At 40.1% G+C, this 19,888-nt stretch overlaps 1 protein-coding gene across 8 annotated transcripts in view; it reads right to left on the reverse strand.

Moving 5' to 3' along the window:
- The window catches only part of AAK1 (AP2 associated kinase 1), a 271,657-nt gene that overhangs the window by 87,871 nt on the left and 163,898 nt on the right, over positions 1 to 19,888 (reverse strand). For all 8 annotated transcript variants that reach the window (XM_069068900.1, XM_069068899.1, XM_069068898.1 and 5 more), the window contains exons 9-11: positions 16,202 to 16,305; positions 12,011 to 12,090; positions 8,776 to 8,930 (exon numbers count right to left, since the gene is read on the reverse strand). In XM_069068900.1, the coding sequence (XP_068925001.1) occupies positions 8,776 to 8,930; positions 12,011 to 12,090; positions 16,202 to 16,305 (339 nt within the window). The remainder of the gene's footprint in view (positions 1 to 8,775; positions 8,931 to 12,010; positions 12,091 to 16,201; positions 16,306 to 19,888) is intronic.

Below are 19,888 nucleotides of genomic sequence, written 5' to 3' on the forward strand. Positions count from 1 at the left end.
TAAAGAACACACGGGAACTCCATGCTAGGTGAGGAAAATGACAAATGCTGGAGAGACTGGGGGTAAATAGGCACATTAATGCACTGTTGATAAGAGCTATGAACTAGTTCATTCTTTCTGAAAAACAATTGGGAAGTATGTCCAAAAAGTTATTAAACTATGCATGCCTTTTGAACCAGCAATACTGCTACTATGTCTATACTTCAGAGATCAAAGAAAGAGTTGGGGTGGCTAGCTGGCACAGTGAATAGAGCACCAGCCCTGGAGTCAGAAGGACCTGAGTTTAAATCTGGCCTCAGACACTTGATGCACTTGCTAGCTGTGTAGCCTTGGGCAAGTCACTTAACCCCAACTGCCCTGCCTTCCCCCCTCCAAAAAAAAAAAAAAAGAAAGAGGAAAAGGACTCCTATGCATAACAATATTTATAGCAGCTTTTTTGGTGTGGTAGTAAAGAATTAGAAGCTAAGAGGATGCTCATCCATTAGGGAATAGTCTAAGAAGTTGTGTGGTATACGAATACAACAGAATATTACTGTACTGTAGGAAAAGATGAAGGAGATAGCTTTGGAAAAACCTGGAAAGACTTGTATGAAATGATGCAAAACGAAGTGAGCAGAACCAGGAAAATAATTTTTACACTAACAATAATGTAAGGATAAACGACTTTGAGAGACTTAGGAAATCTCATCAACCCAATGAGCAGCCCCATTCCAAAAGGTTAATGCTGAAATATGCTCCCACGTGATGACAGAAAGGTGACAAGAGACAGAGCATAGATTGAGGCGTATTGGTTTTTTGGATATGGCTAATGTTTCACAACATTATTCATGTGTATGTGTAATAGATTTTGTTTTTCTTGCTTTCTAAATGGGGGTGGTGGTGAAAGGAAGACTAGAAGGGAGAGAATCTGGATCTGAACATAAAAGAAAACATTTTTAAAAAATAGCAGGCTACCATGTGCCAGTAACCCCACCCTCCTACACCTGCTGCTCCTTAAAAGGATAGTCCTTTCATAAATCAGATTCCAGATATCATCACCACTCACAGGATATTTTCTCAGATCCAGGCTGGAGGTGGGGGGAAGAGGGGAATGATAACAGATGCTTAAAAAGATCTCATCTTTACTAGGGCATGCAAATTCCTGGTACATTTCCAGATTCAGTTGCCCTGACTGTAGCCCACAAAATCAACAGGGCATATACAGGATATAACATGGCTCAGGGCTAGAGTCTAAAATATTTTTACCACAAATTTCAAAAGTAGTAACATAAGAAAAAAGAAAACATCTGGTTTTTGACTGGGATAGAAAGAAGATAAAGGAAGGAGGTAACTAGGAATTTGTAAAGCTTCATCAAGACCATTAAGCAAAGAGATCATTACTGATCACAACTACTGTTTGTACTGGGTCACTAGTGGTGTTCTGATAATCTGTAATCACTTTCATGTAGGGCAATCTGTACCATGAAAGGTACAAAGAAAGCCACATTTGAGACCACAGAGTGAGAGAAAAGAGTTAGGTAGTAAAGAAAAGGGTTAAGAAGCCAAGAGTGTTTGTTTACTTTGTTTTGTTTGACATCATTTATCTTCTGTAGAAGAAAGGAAGAAGCAAGAGGTGTTTATCAGTTTTGATTTCTTCAACATGATTACTTCACATATGGTTACTGGTTGTGGTAACAGTTTACATGAAGTTATGGATAAAACATTATTTTTTTAAACTTTTATCTGGATGAATAATTGTCAGATAAGACAAGATAGGGTGAGAGAGCATAATGTTTCCAGGAGAACAATTTAGATGGTGATCACAATACTGGAAAAGAAAACAACTCTGATCAATCAGTAGATTGATTGTTATTTTTGTATTAAATTTAACGTTCACTTAAAAAAAACAAACTATGTAATAGAAATTCATGGGTTTTGATACAATCCTATTTTTTGTTCATATTTGGTTAGTTAATAATAAAAAAGAAAAAAATTAAGAAACAGGATAAGGAAACTGGGCTTGGGCTTCCATAGTCCAAAAAGCATTAGTGGCAAGCAATCTGTTTGCTGTGACTCTTAGCAGTGGGAGAGTTATGGAAATCCACAAAGAAACAGAAATTTGGGGCCTTGGAGGTATGGAAAACAACTGGGGATAACTGTCCCCACTGACATGAAGGTACTGCACCACATCTGCATTTCTTCCACAGGAAATAGACAACTAGGTGAGTATTAAATTTAAGTTGGTTTACTTGTTAGAAGAGAAGATGAAAAGGTTTGGAGAACATCTCTTTACACTGAAACTTACAAAAAAATATGGGGGGAATGACTTAAGACAAAAACTAAGAGAGGCTCTGAAGATTATGGAAATTGAAACAACTTTCCAGAGGTTGAAGTACACAAAAAATGTGGCAGAGAAGATGCTGAGCAATAAAAGAGATCACATTTAATCCAAGAGTACCTAGCTAGGAATACTCACTGCAACTTCCCCAACTAGGGCTTAGTGAAACTGTCTATTCAACTTCCTGAGTTCAAATCTGGCCTCAGACACTTACTAGCTGTGTGACCCTGGGAAAGTTACTTAACCCTGTTTGCCTTAGTCTCCTCATCTGTAAAATGTAGTGCAACATAAAATATAAACCACCTTAGTATCTTTGCCAAGAAAACCCCAAATGGGGTCAAGAAGAGTTGGACAACAGGGTGCCTAGGTGGCACAGTGAATAGAGCACCAGCCCTGGAGTCTGGAGAACCTGAATTCAAATTCAGACACTTAACACTTACTAGCTGTGTGACCTTGGGCTAGTCACTTAACCCCAATTGCCTTGCCTTCCCCCCTCCAAAAAAGCAAAAAAGAAAAGAAGAGTTGGACAAGACTGAAAGAACTTAACACTGATGATGACCCTCTGAAGCAGGTGATTCTGCTTTTGAACAATTCTCATTAAGAAGCATCTGCCTTTCTGCAACTTCCATCTATATCTTATACCAGTACTCCCCTCTCCAGCTCTAACATACTTCTTAGCTTTCTTTTATGTTTTGCCTTTCCTCTTTAGAATGTAAACTCCTTGAGGGCAGGAAAAGTAGCTTAGAGTGGCTCAGCCCCATACCTGGCATATAGAAAGTACTTGTAGACTATAGTTCCTAGTTTTGCCCCCTAATGTCAAGTAGAACAAGTTGAATCTAACACAAGAGGACTCATCAAATACATCAAGATAGCCATCATCCTCCTGTAATAGTAATAGGGATTTGAAGATCTTCCCAGCCCCTCCTAATGGCAAGTAAACAAGTACTTAGCACCCCATTTCAGTTGAGCCTTGCCCTTGATTATATCAAGTCTTTGTTAAGAAACAGAACTTGTGAAACCCATAGTGGGAGGAACTTGCTGATGCAATAGGAAGGGGTGGAACAGGGAGGAGCTAATGACCAGAATAAAAAGCTGAGCACACAGCTGAGAGAGCCAGAACTCCTGGGACCAAGCAGCCTGGAAGCTGAGCAGCTAGCCTGAGGGACAGAGGGGCATTCTTGCTTAAGGGAGCCTGTTTTGTTTTGAAGGCCTGATGGAGGGAAGGTTTGAGAAGGCTTGGGAATGTTGGTGTTTGTTGCATTGGTTATGTGTACCAGCTTTTTGGTCACTATGATTAATTTCGCTTTCTGGTTTGGGGATTCGGCTTTTCTGGTATTTGAATAAATGCTTTGGTTCTATTCTCCATGTGGAAAGCCTATTACGTTTTGTGATTCACAACTACACCAGCATATTCATAGCTGCCATGGATACCTGTGAATATTGCATTGGCATTATACCTCCCCATCCCCAACCTTCACCTCAAGTCCTCTCTTCTTCAGACTAAATATTACTATCTTTTCAGGTTATCATTGTATGGCATGTCTTCCAATGCCTTTACCAGTATAACTGTCCTCTGCTGACTATGCTATTAGTTTCTTTCCAAAATGCTGTGCTAAGAACTAAAAAGAAAACTCCTTACTCAGGAGTGGGGGTGGGGAACCTGCAGCTTCAAGGCCACATGTGGTCTTATGTGGTCTCAGGAAGGCAAAGTACTGCTTAGGGATACAAACACCTATCATATACAACCTGATGGTGAAACTCATCATCCTGCAAGATCATATCAACTCTAAAACTCATACTTCCTTACTACCTCTCAACCTCTCCTTCCCTACGACTGCAGAAAGTAGAGGGCAAACATCAGAAACCCCCTTCTGGATCCTCCATTAAAGGAGGGCACCCAGGACTGCCATCTTGTCATTTCCCATCTTGCTGTGGGATTTCATCATGACCCTGCTGGGTACCCTCCCTTCTACCTGCTTCTAGCTTATATTTATGTTTTGTTTTCCCCTGTTAGATTATCAGCTCTTTGAGGACAGGGACTGTCTTTTGACTTTCTTTGTGTCTCCAGCATTTCAGAGTGCTTGGCCTATAAATGGCATTAATAAATGTTTATTGACTCACTGATGTAGTTAATTAGGTGATACACTGTAATGTTAATGAGATTTAAGATCTTCCCCACCCATTAATAGGCCTCAGAAGAACCCATTAAGAGAAGTTTGCTTAGGGGAGGCTTACTTGTAGGAAGGCTTTCATACCTTTTGCTAATTTCTAATTAGGTACTGAGTCGAGGGTTGTGACCCTTCTAGCTTTGAAAAGTGTATATATACTCTGAGTTGATATTTTGCTTTGGGGACTCATTTATGAGAAGGATCTTGTGATTCCCTGGTTGAGATTCTTAGTGACCATATATTCAGAGCTCCCCAACTGCTCAAATGTAAAGGCTCTCTGGATCCAGCGATGTATGTAAAGTGTATAGCTGATTCAGGCAGTCAGAGCCCTGTCTGTTGGTCTTTATTTCTCTGCTTGTATTTTCTCTGAAGTTCAGACTTTTCCCCTGAACTAGTGAATGTAATTAAAAAAAGATTGTTGACCCCTTAACAGCTATCTTTCCTAGTAAAGCAGATCTAAGAACCTATGCTAGCAGCCATCCTGGGTATGCCAGTGTGGTTACCACTACATAGGCTATCCTTCTGGGGTATATGCCTGAAGACCAGCATTCATTTCTAGTGATTCTTTTGGGAATAAATGATACATTCAAAATGAAGGTGCTGGGGTGGCTAGGTAGCACAGTGAATGGAGCACCAGCCCTGGAGTCAGAAGGACCTGAGTTCAAATCTGGACTCAGACACTTGACACACTTACTAGCCATGTAGCCTTGGGCAAGTCACTTAACCCTAACTGCCTTGCCTTCCCCCCTCCAAAAAACAAACAAAAAAAAAGTGGCCTTTTCAAAATGAAGGTGCAAATAATCTGGTTTCTTAGAGAAACAGATAGGAATGTATGTTTCTGGGACATACATTTGAGGAAGAGAATATATACTCCTGAAGATCAGTTCATCTGAAACTGAAAATGGAGAGGGAAGGAAAAAAATACCCAGACATAGCTGCTAAACCAAATAACACGAGATTTAAGGTATGACATAAAAAAAAAAAAATAGCAGGTGAGGTGCCTACAGGAGAAAATAAATCGAGAGAGGGCCAGAAATAATATTTATGGGCTCAGGTCAACAAAGCTAGATACCAGTTAATGTAAATGAGTCCTGTGAAGTGGTTACATGTATTTGAATTAGCATTATTTGAAGTTATAGTTACGTAAAATGTGATTAGTTCCAGGCCAATGAAAATATGAAGTATGAATTTAAATAATGTGACTTCATAGGATTCATTATTCATACAAATTATGACTTTGCTGTATGCCAATAAGAACAGTAGGGATAATAAAATCAAATTGAGATTTTTTTTAAATGTAAGGAGTACAGAAAGTAGGTCTTAAACCAAGATGCATTATTCCACCATGACTGGAATATAGTGATGGAAATGTGCATTTTGCTCAAAAGGGACTGTGTAGCTAGAAAAGATAGATGAGTATTTGAATAAAAAAGGAATGATAAAAAGTGATTTTATGGACAGAGTGTGTTACAGACTGCTTGGCCAGATGGAGGAAACTGGTAATGAACTTTAGGTACTGATCACAAAACTGAGAAAGAGGCTGGATGTTTAACTATGAAGACATCTGTAAGGGTGTGCTGTCTGCTAAAAAAAGCCACTGAAAATTCTCACCTTGCCTTGCTGATTCCTCTTAGAGAATATAGAGGAAGTAATGGGGGAATTTTTCATCTGGACCAATAAATCAGGAAATTATTGGTGAAATGGTTGGCCCTTTCATAGTTTTCTAGTCTTCTTCTGTATTACTCTGTTCTGTATACACAAAAGTACCACCATACAGGCCTATTTACTGTTCTTCCCACATGTCAGTCCATCTCCTAACTCCCTATCTTTGTACTGGCTTTCCCCCAAACCTAGAATGGGATCCCAAATTTCCATCTTTTAGAAACCCCGTTTTCTTTCAAGACTTAGCTCAAACGACTCTTTCTGCCTGAATTCTTTTCCATTTCCCTCAACAGCTAATATCTTCCTCTCCAAAGTTAGCCTCTATCTGATTTATGTGTATTTTGTATGAGCAGATGGCCATTTATCAAGGCATTTAAGTTACTGCACAATCTGGCCTTAGCCTACCTCTCCTTTAAGAACTATTCCCCTTCAGGGACTCTCAAATTCCAAGCAAAACAAATTATTAATTTTCATCTCATTCCCTCTATTTCCACCTCCATGCATATGGGCAGGCTGTGTCCTAGACCTGGACTGCAATCTCTCTACATCAGGGTTTTTAAGTTGGGGATCACAAACACTTTTTTCCCCTTATATCTGGATAACTGTATTCCAAAATAATTAGATACCTTTGTGATCTTATGTATTTTGTGTTATGCACTTTCAAACATTCTGAAAAGAGATCCACAACACAGAGGGCTAAGAATTCCTGCTTTCCACCTGCTAAAATTCCTGTCCTCCTCACCACCCTCTCCAGCCCAGGTGCCACCTCTTCTACTCACTCCTAATGGCTTCTCCCAGCTGAACAGAATCTCTCCTTTGTCTCTGGCACACTGAAGGTTGTATCATACTTGTCCTCCCTCCCTCTCTATCAATCCCCATAGACAGTAGGACCCTTAAGGATAGATGTCATCTTTCCATCCCTAGTGTTGAGCACAAGGCCTTGAACAGATTAGGTACTTAATAAATAATGAGGAGAAAGGCTAGAACTCTTTAGGTATCAAAAAGATGCCCTAGTCTTTTTTCAGCAATATTGCTGCTGTTTCAGCACTTTTTTTATTGTTGATAACGTTTCTGTTGTATCCAACTTTTTGTGACCCATTTGGGGTTTTCTTGGCAAAGATACCAGAGCGGTTTGTCATTTCGTTCTCTGGCTCCTTTTACAGATGAGGAAACAGGCAAAAAGGGTTAAATGACTTGCTCAGGGTCACACAGCCAGCACTATGTACTTTCAAATCTCATATTTGCTGCTCAATCTCCCATCTCCTTGCCTTTTCTCTTGGCCACCTTCTGTTTCTGGAATACTGTCCCACTTCACCTCCACCTTTTAAAATCTTTGGTTTCCTTCAAGCACATTGGATAGAGCATTGGACCTGGAGTCGGGAAGACGAGTTCAAATCCAGCCTCAGACACTTATCTGTATGGCCTTGGGCAAATCTCTTAACCTATCTGCCTCAGTTTCCCAGTTTCCTCCACTGTAAATGGAAGTAATAATAGCACCTACCACCCAGAGCTGCTGCAAAGAACAAATGATATTTTTGTAAAGTGATTCACAAACCTAAAAAGTGTGATATAAAAGCAAGCTATTAATTAGCTTGACCCCCCCCCAACCTGCTAGTGCTTTCTCCTCTAAGGTTACTATGTATCTTTAAAAAAATTTTCTTTTTAGTTACTATGTATCTTGTCTATATAGATACATGTTGTGCCCTCCAATGGAATGGAAGCTCCCTGAGGGTAGGAACTGTTTTTTGCTGCTTCTTCCTCAGCACTTAGCACATTAGTAGATATTTAATAAATGCTTCTTGATTTATTTTAAACAGCATTCACAGAAGCACAGGACTTAAGAGTGAGGAAGCTGGGCCCCAGAGAAGGTAAGTGTGAGTCCAGACAGCCCAGAGAACAAAAGATAAGCTGTGAGATCAGACAGTCTAGCACTGCCTCTCTAAAGCTGCGCACACTGTCATCCTCTTCATCTCCAAGAAGGGAAGTGCGGTCAACATGATGCCACAGACTTCATTCTTTTTTTTTTCTTTTGGGAGGGGGAAGGTAGGGCAATTGGGGTTAAGTGACTTGCCCAAGGTCACATGGCTAGTAAGTGTTAAGTGTCTGAGGCTGGATTTGAACTCAGGTCCTCCTGACTCCAGGGCCAGTGCTCTATTTGCTGCTCCACCTAGCCGCCCCTACAGACTTCATTTTTTTTTTTTAAGCAATTGGGGTTAAATAACTTGCTCAAGGTTACATGGCCAGTTATTTCTGGGTGTGGTGCTAAGTATCAGAGCCCAGATTCGATCCCAGGTCATCCCGACTCTGGGGCCAGTGCTCTTACTCGCTGAGCCACCTGGCCACCCCTAAGCAATTGGGGTTAAGTAACTTGCTCAAGGTTACACAGTCAGGTGTTTCTGGATGGGTGCTAAGTGTCTGAGCCCGGATTTGATCCCAGGTCATCCCAACTCTGGGGCTGGTGCTTTTACTGACTGTGCTACCTGGACATCCCCAGACTTCATTCTTAAAGTCATGTTAACCAGTTCCCATCCTCCCTCCTGGGCTAGGCTGGTATCATCTGGCAAAAGTTTCTAGGCCCATGATGGAGATGAGGCATACTAGGTTACTTTAGCTGACTAATTTCTCTACCTGCAGGTTGAGCTGGGGGCTGGACAGTGGGCCTCTTTCGAGGTGTCAAGGCTGGTTGGATAGGGAGAATTCCTGGGTTCGGTTGGGTCTGTCCAGCTTTCGGCCTTTGGCGAGGTGCAATCGATGTCTCTGTTGTGGGAATAGGGTCCGTCAACCTATGAAAGTTAAAAAGTTAGAAGTGGAAATTAACAATGCATAAATGGGGAAGGGTGTTGATGTGAGATTTTTATTGTGATCAAAAGGTCAAAACAGCTATTGCCAATAACCCTAATGAAGACACCAGACTCCCTTCCCCTTTGAGGTTACTGACAGTCATCAACTAATAAATGCTGACTAGTCTGGGCTTCTAGGTTGGTATTTCTAAACTGTCCCTTAAAATACAGACATGACTGTGCCCACATGAGTTAGAGCAGGCACACCCTCTATTTGGGAAAGCAATGCAGCCCTGGTGCATCTGGTTACTGGATAGATATTATCCTAAGCATCTCTGTGCTCTGTGCACTGTCTTTCTGCAGCTCTCATACAACCCAATGGAGGTTTTAAGGCGTAACTTACTTGGCTAGGCCAGGGACAAAAGCATCACTGACAACACCTTCTGAGTGCTTTTTCATCTTCTCAGGTGTGACTAAGAGGTCTCAGAACCTCTGACAAAATTAGATCATCTCAACTCCTGCCAAAACTTTCTGAATCAAAGAGATTATTCAGGCCAGTGGCCTCAAATGGCCACAGACTCAAAGATGAAGCACGCCAATCTAATTACATTGAGCTGTCAGGCTGGCAAGCAATGGGAATCAGACTTCTCCTGGGAGAGAAACATGTATGTCCATCAGCAAGTAAAGCTGACATCAGCAAGGGAGTTGGAGAAATAAAATAAAAGATTATCTAGGAAAAGGGCTTTGAGCCTTTTCTGTGCATTTCTTTTCTTTTTTTTGGAAAAGGCAACACTCATGACTCCCATTTAACTTGGTACTAACCACATGGCTTTGCTCCCAAAGGGCAGATGGGATCTTGTCAAAGATGCTTAATGCATGGGCTGTGCTACAAGTCTGCCCTTTGGGTAGACACATAGGAGAGGTAAAGGAAGAACGAAGATGAAACTGCAGTAGCTGGACAGGTGCTGAGCTTCTAACATGAATGGCTCCAATCTGTTTTCTTCTTCAATGTTTAGGTCTAAGTGCCCCCTCCTACATGATGTCTGTCCTGCTTTCCCCCTGCTAGGGGTCACCTCCTGCCAAGTTACTTTGTGCTTGCTTCAGTGATACGTTTTACTTACTTACATATTTTAACTTATGTGGTTACATGTTTCCCTCAATAGAAATATAAGCTTCCTGAGGGCAGACTCTTGTCTTTGAAATCCCCAGCACCTAGCACAGTGCCTGGCACACAGAATATGTTCGCTAAAAGCTTACTGAGTGATTGGCAGAGCCAAATCAAGAGTCTGTACTCACCCTAGCCTGGTTCATTTCTGAATACACTGGGGCCCCAAAGAGTTCTTTATTTCCCACTGTAAGCTGTGTGGAGCACAGATCCCCAAAACACCGCAATATAGAGAATGATAACCATAGCCAGCATTTAGATAGGGTTACAACGCTTGCAAAATGCATCTTGTACATTATTTTATTTGATCCTCTCAATATCCTTGTGAAGTAAGTAGAACCAGTATTCTAATTTACAGATGGGGAAACCAAGGCCTCAAAAAAGCTGAAATGATTTGCCTATACTCTACACAACTGGTAAGGGCTGAAAGTAGAGTTCAGACTGAGGTTTCTCTCTCTTGGCTTTCCAAGTCCAATGTTCTGCATTGTGCTGCCCCTGAAGAAACTTTGGGAAGGAAGATTGGAAAAGAGTAAGGGAGAGGAAATGGGGTGGCATAAAGCAGATTGCAGAGGAAGGGGAGAAACTGGAGACTAAAGGGAATAAGTGAGGAGACTTATCACTCACATTATGACTGAAGAATAAGATACACGTGACTGGACAGAGGGCCAGAAGCACACTGAGGCATTTGCAGACACCATCTGGCAACCCGCATCTTTATGTGCCCACAGCGAGTTCTGGGGCCCCATTAATATAAGGAAGGTTCTCACACATGGTTCTGAGTGGGACTGAGAAAAAAAGCAAGCTCAGGAAAGCAACTGGAATTTCGTGACTCTATAAGAACTTTGTACCAGGCCTTAAAAGGAGAAATGAAGAAAGTCCTCTTTGCTGTTCTTCTCCGTTGTGTTGTTTATCTATCACAGAATGGAAGTTCAATGAGGGTCTGACTAATTGGTATGACAATTCATGTGCATTTCTTCTATAGAGTACAAGTAAAAAGGAACGGGCCTGATTTTCTCTTGGTGGCTTAAACCAGCTTTGAAGTATAGTAACTCATATTTCTACAGGGTTTCAAGGTTTGCAAAATACTTTGCCCACATAATCCTGTTAGATGGGTAGTATGGGTATGATTACTCCCCATTTCCCATCTAGATAGAGCAAAGGATCCAAAATCTGACAGCAAGGAGGTATGGAGTCTGGGATTCCCAAGCACAGGAAAAATTCATGTAATCTTAATACTGTTAGATATATAGTTGGGAGAGAGTCTAGAAATTAGAGTTTCCTACTTCCTCATTTCATAGATGAGAGAGAGATGAAGTTTTTTGGTCAGAGTCAAACAACTAGGAAGTGAGAAATCCATGATACAAACCCAAGTGTCCTGACTCTATGTCTACTACACTATGCTGCTAATAAACCTTTGAAAGTAATGGTCAAAACATAATCATGTTCAGAAATGTCTCATCCACCAAAAGCCTCACTGGATTAACTGGATGCATCCCAGTGGGGTTGCTTCCAAAGGATAACTCTCCTTTAGATGAAGATATTCCGATAACTATACCAGAAAAATCATTTTTACTTTATGGTCCTCTCAAGAGAGAGAATGTGGCAGAGTGGACAGAGGCCTGACCTTGGGAGTCAGAAAAGACTCATGTTGAAGACATACTTCTGATGCATACTAGATGTGTGACCATAGATATGTCAATTTAACTGCTCCAGATAACTCTCTAAGTATCAGATATACACAGGCAATGGTAAAGGGAGTTTACACACTGGGAATATCCTTACCCTGATAAAATCATAGGTCAGGACTCTCCCACCCCTAAAAATATTATCACGTCAAAGAGTTTCCTGCGGATTGCAAGATTCTCAATCTGTCCACTCCCACTGGGACATGAAGTATGTTTTGTCAGGTAGTTCTTACCTGGCCTTTGGCTGGGTTTTTTTAGCAGCTGCCTCACTGGCTTTCACTGGTTCTGGAAGCTTAGCAGGGATGGGAGAGTTCTGTGGATTAAAACAAAACCAAAAAAAAGAACAAAATAACCTCCAAACCATCAGGAACGGTCAAGAGCAGCCTGATACCATGGACCTTTGCAAGTAACACAGCCAGCAGAACCAACAACAAGTATTCTGACTAGTGGGTGACAGGAAACATACAAACTGGTGCCCTTCTTCTGATCTCAGTCTGACTGGGCTGAGAATGCTTATTCCTCCCATTAACCCAGGATACAATCTGTGGCAGTATAGGAAGCCACAGTAGCCTGTGTAAGAGCATGTGATACAAATATTGCTAATTAACCTGATCATGGCTCAGTCAGACTTGGCGGCTGTCAGTCAAAGTACCAACTGGTAATGGTTTGTGATTCATAAAGTCCACTCAACTTCACCAAGAGGCACATAGTCACCTCTTCTAGGAACAACTCAAACCCCATGAAATTATACCTACAAGATTTTTGGTACAATAGCCCCTGAGAGGGATTTATAGTCTCTTATCATCTCCATTATACAGATAGACACATTGAAGAGTTCGGGAAAATTAAGTGATTTGTCCACGCTCACACAACTAATGAGCATTGCCATCTGGAGTTGAACCAAGTCTGGTACACCTTATACAGTAGGTCATGGGATTGTGCCGTCTCTCATGGACTTTGAGAGCGGGAAGGCACCACAGTCGCCAACTAGTCTAATCTTCACATTTTTTAGAGTCAAGATCTAATTTGAGTACCAAATGACTTTGGACTCATGGTAAAGACTGCCATTATTGAGTCTACCTTTGAATGGGAAAATTAACTGGTGAATGGGAGAATGGGTTGATAGCTCAAATGGATCTAGGACTTCAGTTAATGTAAATTCTTCCCCCAACAGATGCAGACTGAAACCCATTCATGACTGCCCATACTGTGTAATTCTTGTCCATGTCCTTAGGATTGCCACAGGGGTCTTCCTTCATTTCATCTGACATTGAAAGGATACCAGTGGAGCACATGGACTGTCCCTCATTCTAGTAACACATCACTCATTCTAATACTGGAATCAGGCCATCTTTTTCATTATACTTTTCTCTGATGACATCCTTTACTCTGGTTCCTTTTCATAATTTCTTATTTGTTATGTGATACTGTCAACTCTCAGCTACTATGAAGCTCTCTAATACCCTATATGTGACACTAATTTTGAGTTCTTTGGAAACCAGTGTTCCATGACTTGCAAACATACGACATCACCAGTAGGATACTGGTATTAAAAAGATGACTACTCCTAGAAGTATGAGGCCATTAGAGAAACTTTGTACTTTTAAGAAGGCAATCTGTGCCATGTGACCTTGGGCAAGTCACTTAACCCCAGTTGCCCTCCAAAAAAAAAAAGGCAATCTGTGGGCTCAACTCATTGTCCATTTGTAATGTCTGTTGAAAAAGGTGGTAAAGAAGAAAGAGGAGAGGAAGAAAAGGAAAAGGGAAGGAGAAGAGAAAGGAGAGAAGGAGGGAAGAGAGGGGAGGAGGGGGAAGACTTTTTTTTGATGCCCATTCAACTATAAGTGATAATTTAGACCACAGGGCTTCTTCATGCCCTAGGTTTTTCCTGCAGGGATGATTAGACCAAACTCTTAAGTGATTATGGATTTCTTTCATGGAGCCCTGTAGTGTTCCAGAGTCAGTTCCATCAGCTGAATGTCACCCACAAATAGATCTGGAGAGCCTTACCATGATCCATAAGGAATCTCTTTTAGAATTTGTGCTAAGTCTCCTCCATGACAATAGCAACACCTTGCCTGATCTGACTGATTAGCAGGTCACTGAACAAGAATATCTTGCTATTTATGTATGCATGGGAATATCCTTTTTGGAAAAGCCTTTAAAGTGGCATTTTGCACTACTGAATCAAATGCTTTATGATCAACAAACATTAAAGCACAGTGAGATATTCTCTATGTCTTTCAGTCAACTGTGTGATGATGAAGATGTGGTTGATTGTGGGAATATTATGTTCAAAACCACTTATGTTGCCTACTAATACCTTCATCAAGGATGTCCTTGATGTGCTTAAGTAAACTATTCTCATAAAAATTTTATATAGATGGGAAAATAGGCATAAAGGTCTAGGTCAATGGTAATTGTGGTCAGCTTTTTTTCATTAAAACAAGGTATCATGCCTTTGGTGTCCTCCCCTTCTTCAGATCTACCTTGTGAACTGATTTCTCAATGTCCTCAACACTCTGTTACCTATAGGATGAATGAATCTCTTCCCATTTGCACTTGATCTAACTCAGATTTTTTTCTCATCGTTGCCCATCCATCAACATATCAGGACTGTGATGTTAAGAGTCCAAGTGTGTTGGACCATATCTTGATGGTATAAAAAAAAAGGTTCTCATAAAAATCTTTTCGATTTCTTTCTTCTGCCCTTCCACCTTCATTCTTAAATATCTCCAGGACAATTTTGCCTAGTTAGGTCTCTGACCAAGCTTTCTTTACATTATGTTTACTCTCCACCATTCCCCTGTTTTATGTGGAAACATTTCTTACGATTTACCATCCATTTTCCTTTAAGATTTTGCAAACAATTTTATATTCCAAACCAGTGTTGGCCTAGAATGCTCTCTCTCTCCACTTGGCAAGTAAGTCAAGTGTTTGGTGACTAATGTGCTTTTTATGGTCTTTTTGTCTCCTTGTTATGGCGATTAATTTACATTGCTTAAATTTCTGCATGTAATTCTTGTAGACTATGTCCTGTATTCTAGCCATAGACCATTTTTCACCATCAATAAATTGTTTTTAAACAGGTCAGGATGGAGTTGGTTTTCATGATCTTCTCTGTCTTTTCATATCTTTTCTCTCATTTTTATTCTGTCTACCAGCTCTGTACTAATTTTGATCTTTTTTCATTACAATTAGTGGTCTGACTGTACACAGAAAGCTGGAATGATAACAGGCTAACAATAACAAAATAAAGTTCTTTTTATAGGCACTCCTTATTTTAGCTGCATACATTTGAAATAGAGAATAATTTAAGCAGTAAGAGATTCGAGGGCTGATTTGTTTTAAACAGAATAAGAGAATTTTCAGGGACCACAGAGGTCAATCAATCTAAAACCTTTATTTTATAGCTAAGGAAATAGTTGGAGAGAAGGCATGTGACTATTCTCTGGAGCAAGTGATAGGGAAAGGACTGGACCTATAGTTTCCTTGGGGTTAAGGAGTACCCCAGTGAGGAAACTCCCTCTACCTATTTAAAAAAATTTTTTTTTTTGCTTTTTGGAGGGGGGAAGGCCAGGGCAATTGGGGTTAAGTGACTTGCCCAAGGTTATATGGCTAGTAAGTGTTAAGTGTCTGAGGCTGGATTTGAACTCAGGTCTTCCTGACTTCAGGGCCAGTGCTCTATTCACTGCACCACCTAGCCACTCCTATCTATTTAGATTGGCAACTTAAGGGATCCCTGGGGTATTAATAGGTTAAGTGACTTACCCTGTGTCACACAGCTGGTATATGTATGTCAGAGGCAGGACTTGAACCCAGGGCACCTTGACTACAAGGTCAGTTATTTGTCAATGATAGCGTGTGGCATAAGTATGGGTATAGCCACGTCTATATACCTTTACAAATTTTATTTATGCCTCATTTCCTCATAATAACCCAGTGAGGTAGGTAGTGCCATTTTGTGGATGGGAAAACCAAGGCTCAAGTTAAAGGACTTGTCTATACTACAAACTTATAGCTAGTAAATAAAAGAGGGGCTGCTAGGTATCATAGTGAACAGATTGCCAGGTCTGAAATCAGGAAGACTCATGTTCCTGAGTTCAAATCTGGCCTCAGACACTTACTAGCTGTGTGACTCTGGACAAGTCACTTAACCCCATCTGTCTAATCTGTAAAATGAGCTGGAGAATGAAATGTCAAATCACTCCAATATCTGAACCAAGAAAACCACCAATGGGGTCATGGAGTCAGACATGACTGAAAAAAAAAAACTGACTCAACAGCAACAGTGTAATAACAGAAATAGGGTCTGAACCCAGAGTCAGAAGATTTATATCCAGTGTTCTTGGAACTACACTATGTGATCATATGAGTATGTCCCACTCTAGATTCTTCTCTCCTAGAGACACAATTTCACATACCTGAATGTTCTGAATGGGGCACTCTCTCTTGGCGAGCTTAAATGAGAAGTATGAGATCTGATAAATATCTGGCCTCTTGTCAGGGTCTGGCTCCAACATATACCCTAAAAAAAATGGCATTGTAACAGTTATTACATGTGGCAAAAATATTATATTCTGGTTATTTCCCCTTGTGTTCCTCACAATGTAGTATGCAATTTTATCCTCCCATAAAATAATCAATGATATATGAAATACTGGAAAAGCCAGTATCAGAGTTGATAGTATCCAAATGATATTTTGGCTTTATAATTTCACAGACTTAATCTCCACGAAGGTTACAAAACTATGCAAGTCATTAATTAAATATATAACACCAGTTCATGTACTCAATAGAAACAAAACAAAACTCAAAACAGTAAATTTGTTCATTAGGATTCTGTTTTTAAGCCTCATTATTTTTCTTTTTCAAATATGATGGTGTACATTCACTAGTGACCATTAGCTAATGGTAATATATTTAAATTTTATCAAAGATATCATAATTTTACATAATTTGCCTTTCAAAGCAGGGATCTAGATTAAACAAACATTTTCTTTTGCAGGTACCTAGGATGTACGTTCTCATTTAGGCTAACAAATGGTTACTAATTATAAAGAAGCATAACTGGAAGTCTGATTCATGAATTTGCTAATTGTTATTCCCTGCTATAGCTCTTAAAAGTTTTTGTTTTTAATCAAAACATATTCAATTTTATTTTTCTAATGATCTACATAAAGTTCATTTGTCTTTAGCTTATATCTTTCGATCTTTCTTGAGTAATCTAGAAAAGATATGTTTGTGTATAAATAATTTTAACAAATTACAATTAAAATTGATCTTAGAAATCAAGAAAGTATGGATTCTTTGTTACATCTCTGACAAGTGGTTATCCAGCCTGACTGAAGAATGCCAATGGGCAGGAACCATTTGGTCCCAAGGCAGTGCAATCCATTTGGGGATGGTATGAATTGCTAAGAAGTTTTTCCTTATACTGAGTCAAAATATGCCTCCTTGTAATTTCCAATCATTGTTTCTCATTCTGCCATCTATAGCAAAGCAGAACAAGTCTGATGCCTCTGCAAGAACTTAAAGACAGCTCTCACGAGTCCCTTGAAATCTCCCCTTCTCCATACTAAACACTCATGTCCTCTAAACTAATCTCATATCACACGGTCTTTATTCCCTGGATCATCCTAGGAGCTCTCTTCTAACCACAGACCTCCAATTGTGGTGTGACCAGAGCAAAGGATGGTGAGGCTCTCACCTTCCTCACCCTTTATGCTGTATTTTTTTTTCTGAATGCAGTTGAAGATTTCATTAGTGGTTTTTTTGGTTTCCATACCACACTGCTGACTCACAATGAGGCTGCAGTTCATAAAAACCTCCAGGACTTTTTACATAACCTGCTTTCTAGCCATGTCTCCCACACATCCTGTGCTTATGCAGTGGGATCTTTGAACCCAAAAGTCACAGGACATCAGATGCTGCAAATCATCCTTCCAGTTTAACAAATTGTTTTTGGTCTCCAATTCTCTCATCCAGGATGTGAGCTGTTTGCAACCAGCTTCGTGTTATCCACAAATTTGACCAAAAACAGAAGCTTGTGCCAAGGGCTTATTTTTAACAGATCACTGAGAAGTAGCTACTTTGTGACATAACTTTACCCAGCAGGCTGCCCTTGAAGGATTTAATACTAAATGCCATGTGAATGTGCAGTGCATGATGGATAGTTCCATTTTGGGGGGTCTGCCATCTATCCAGAGGAATAACTCTCTGAATCATGACCCATTTCTGACTCCCCAAGAACCAGTCCTTGGACACCATTAACTGGCTTTATATCTATTAACACCTATATAGATATAGACTTCCCTACTCCCCAATCAGAATATCATAAAATATGATATAAAAATATAAATAAATAAAAATATGAAAAAAACCTTTTTTGTACCCCCCCCATCAGTTTGGTGAACTTCATGTACCCTCATCTCAGAATACTGTTTTTAAATGTATACAATAAAATAAAATATATAGGGTAACAGAGGAAACCAAATATATTGAAATAAGAATTACAATTTTTTTTAAAAACCAAGTTCAAAGACTCCAGCTTAAGAACCTCTGCCATAGAACATACACAGAACAAGAGTAAGTTAAATGTGTGCTTATGCATTGTGCATTCCAAAAGTAAGGCTAAAACTATGGATGAAGTGAGAAGCAATACAAGTGTTTTCTTTGTTCCTTGACCTTGTTGTAAAATGCCTCTCTCAGGTCCACCTCCATCACTCATTCTTTTCAGCAGTAAAGAGGCAGATGAGGGGGCGGCCAGGTAGCACAACGAGTAAGAGAACCGGCTCCAGTGTCGGGATGACCTGGGGATCAAATCCCGGGCTCAGACACTTAGCACCCACCCAGAAACACCTGGCCGTGTAACCTTGAGCAAGTTACTTAACCCCAATTGCTTAGGGGCGGCCAGGTGGCTCAGCGAGTAAGAGCACCGGCTCCAGTGTCGGGATGACCTGGGGATCAAATCTGGGCTCAGATACTCAGCACCATACCCAGAAATAACTGGCTGTGTAACCTTGAGCAAGTTACTTAACCCCGATTGCTTAAAAAAAAACCAAAAACAAAAACAAAAAAAAAACAAGGCAGATCAGAAATTAACTTGAATGTAATGATATGGTGATGCATTCTGCCCTGCGCGTTTATTTATTTATTTTTTTTGGGAGGGGTGAAGGTAGGGCAATTGGGATTAAGTGACTTGCCCAAGGTCACACGGCTAATTTTTGTGTTAAGTGTCTGAGGCCAGATTTGAACTCTGGTCCTCCTGACTCCAGAGCTCCAGAGCCGGTGCTCTATTCACTGTGCCATCTAGCTGTCCCCTGGCCTGCACATTTAAAGGTCATTCCAATTTTTTGCATCAATTTACAAATAATTATAAGTTATAAAACAATACATTCTTTACTTTCATTTCTGAAGGGTAATTTAAAAATATATTGCTTTTAAAGGTCCACAATGTATATAATTCCTTTGTAAAATATCTTTCTGTTAATATAACAAATTTTTTAAAATTATGGACATCTAAATTATGCCTATGTGCTTACAGTATGATATATGCATGTCACAAATACATATAATATACAACTACATATTTTTTTATCTAACATCCATTTACAAGGCTGGACGAGGCTCAGAATTTCATTGATTTTTACAAATATTTATTGAACACAAATGCTTAGCATTATACTAGGTATTGAGGGGTAAACAAAAACAACGTAAGACATACCTAACTTACAATTTAGTCATTAAGGCAAGAGATGTGAATGTGTAATGCCAATGTGAGTATGCCCTATTCACAGCAGCTGCTATGGATATCACACTGGCATTACAACATGAAGCAAGTAAGTTACAATGTATGCCAATACATGACTAAAGGCTGAAATGAGATTTAGATAATAAACACTATTGAATTTCAGAGAATGGGAAGATCCATTGGCTGGAGTAGTTGGGAAAGACTTTCTTTTTGTAAAGGTGGGACATGAGCTTGACATGTAGCAGAATGGAGGAAGGAATATAGTGTATGTTCCAGGAAAAGGGAAGGGAACAGCCTTGGTGAGAACAGAGGGCCTGTGTATAGGGGTTAATGAGAAAAAATGCCAGCCTAGATAGCT

Source organism: Petaurus breviceps, unplaced genomic scaffold, assembly GCF_028583685.1.
Source record: "Petaurus breviceps papuanus isolate PSGF00001 unplaced genomic scaffold, PetGlider_PUasm1.0 90775, whole genome shotgun sequence".
Classification (NCBI taxonomy): Eukaryota; Metazoa; Chordata; class Mammalia; order Diprotodontia; family Petauridae; genus Petaurus; species Petaurus breviceps.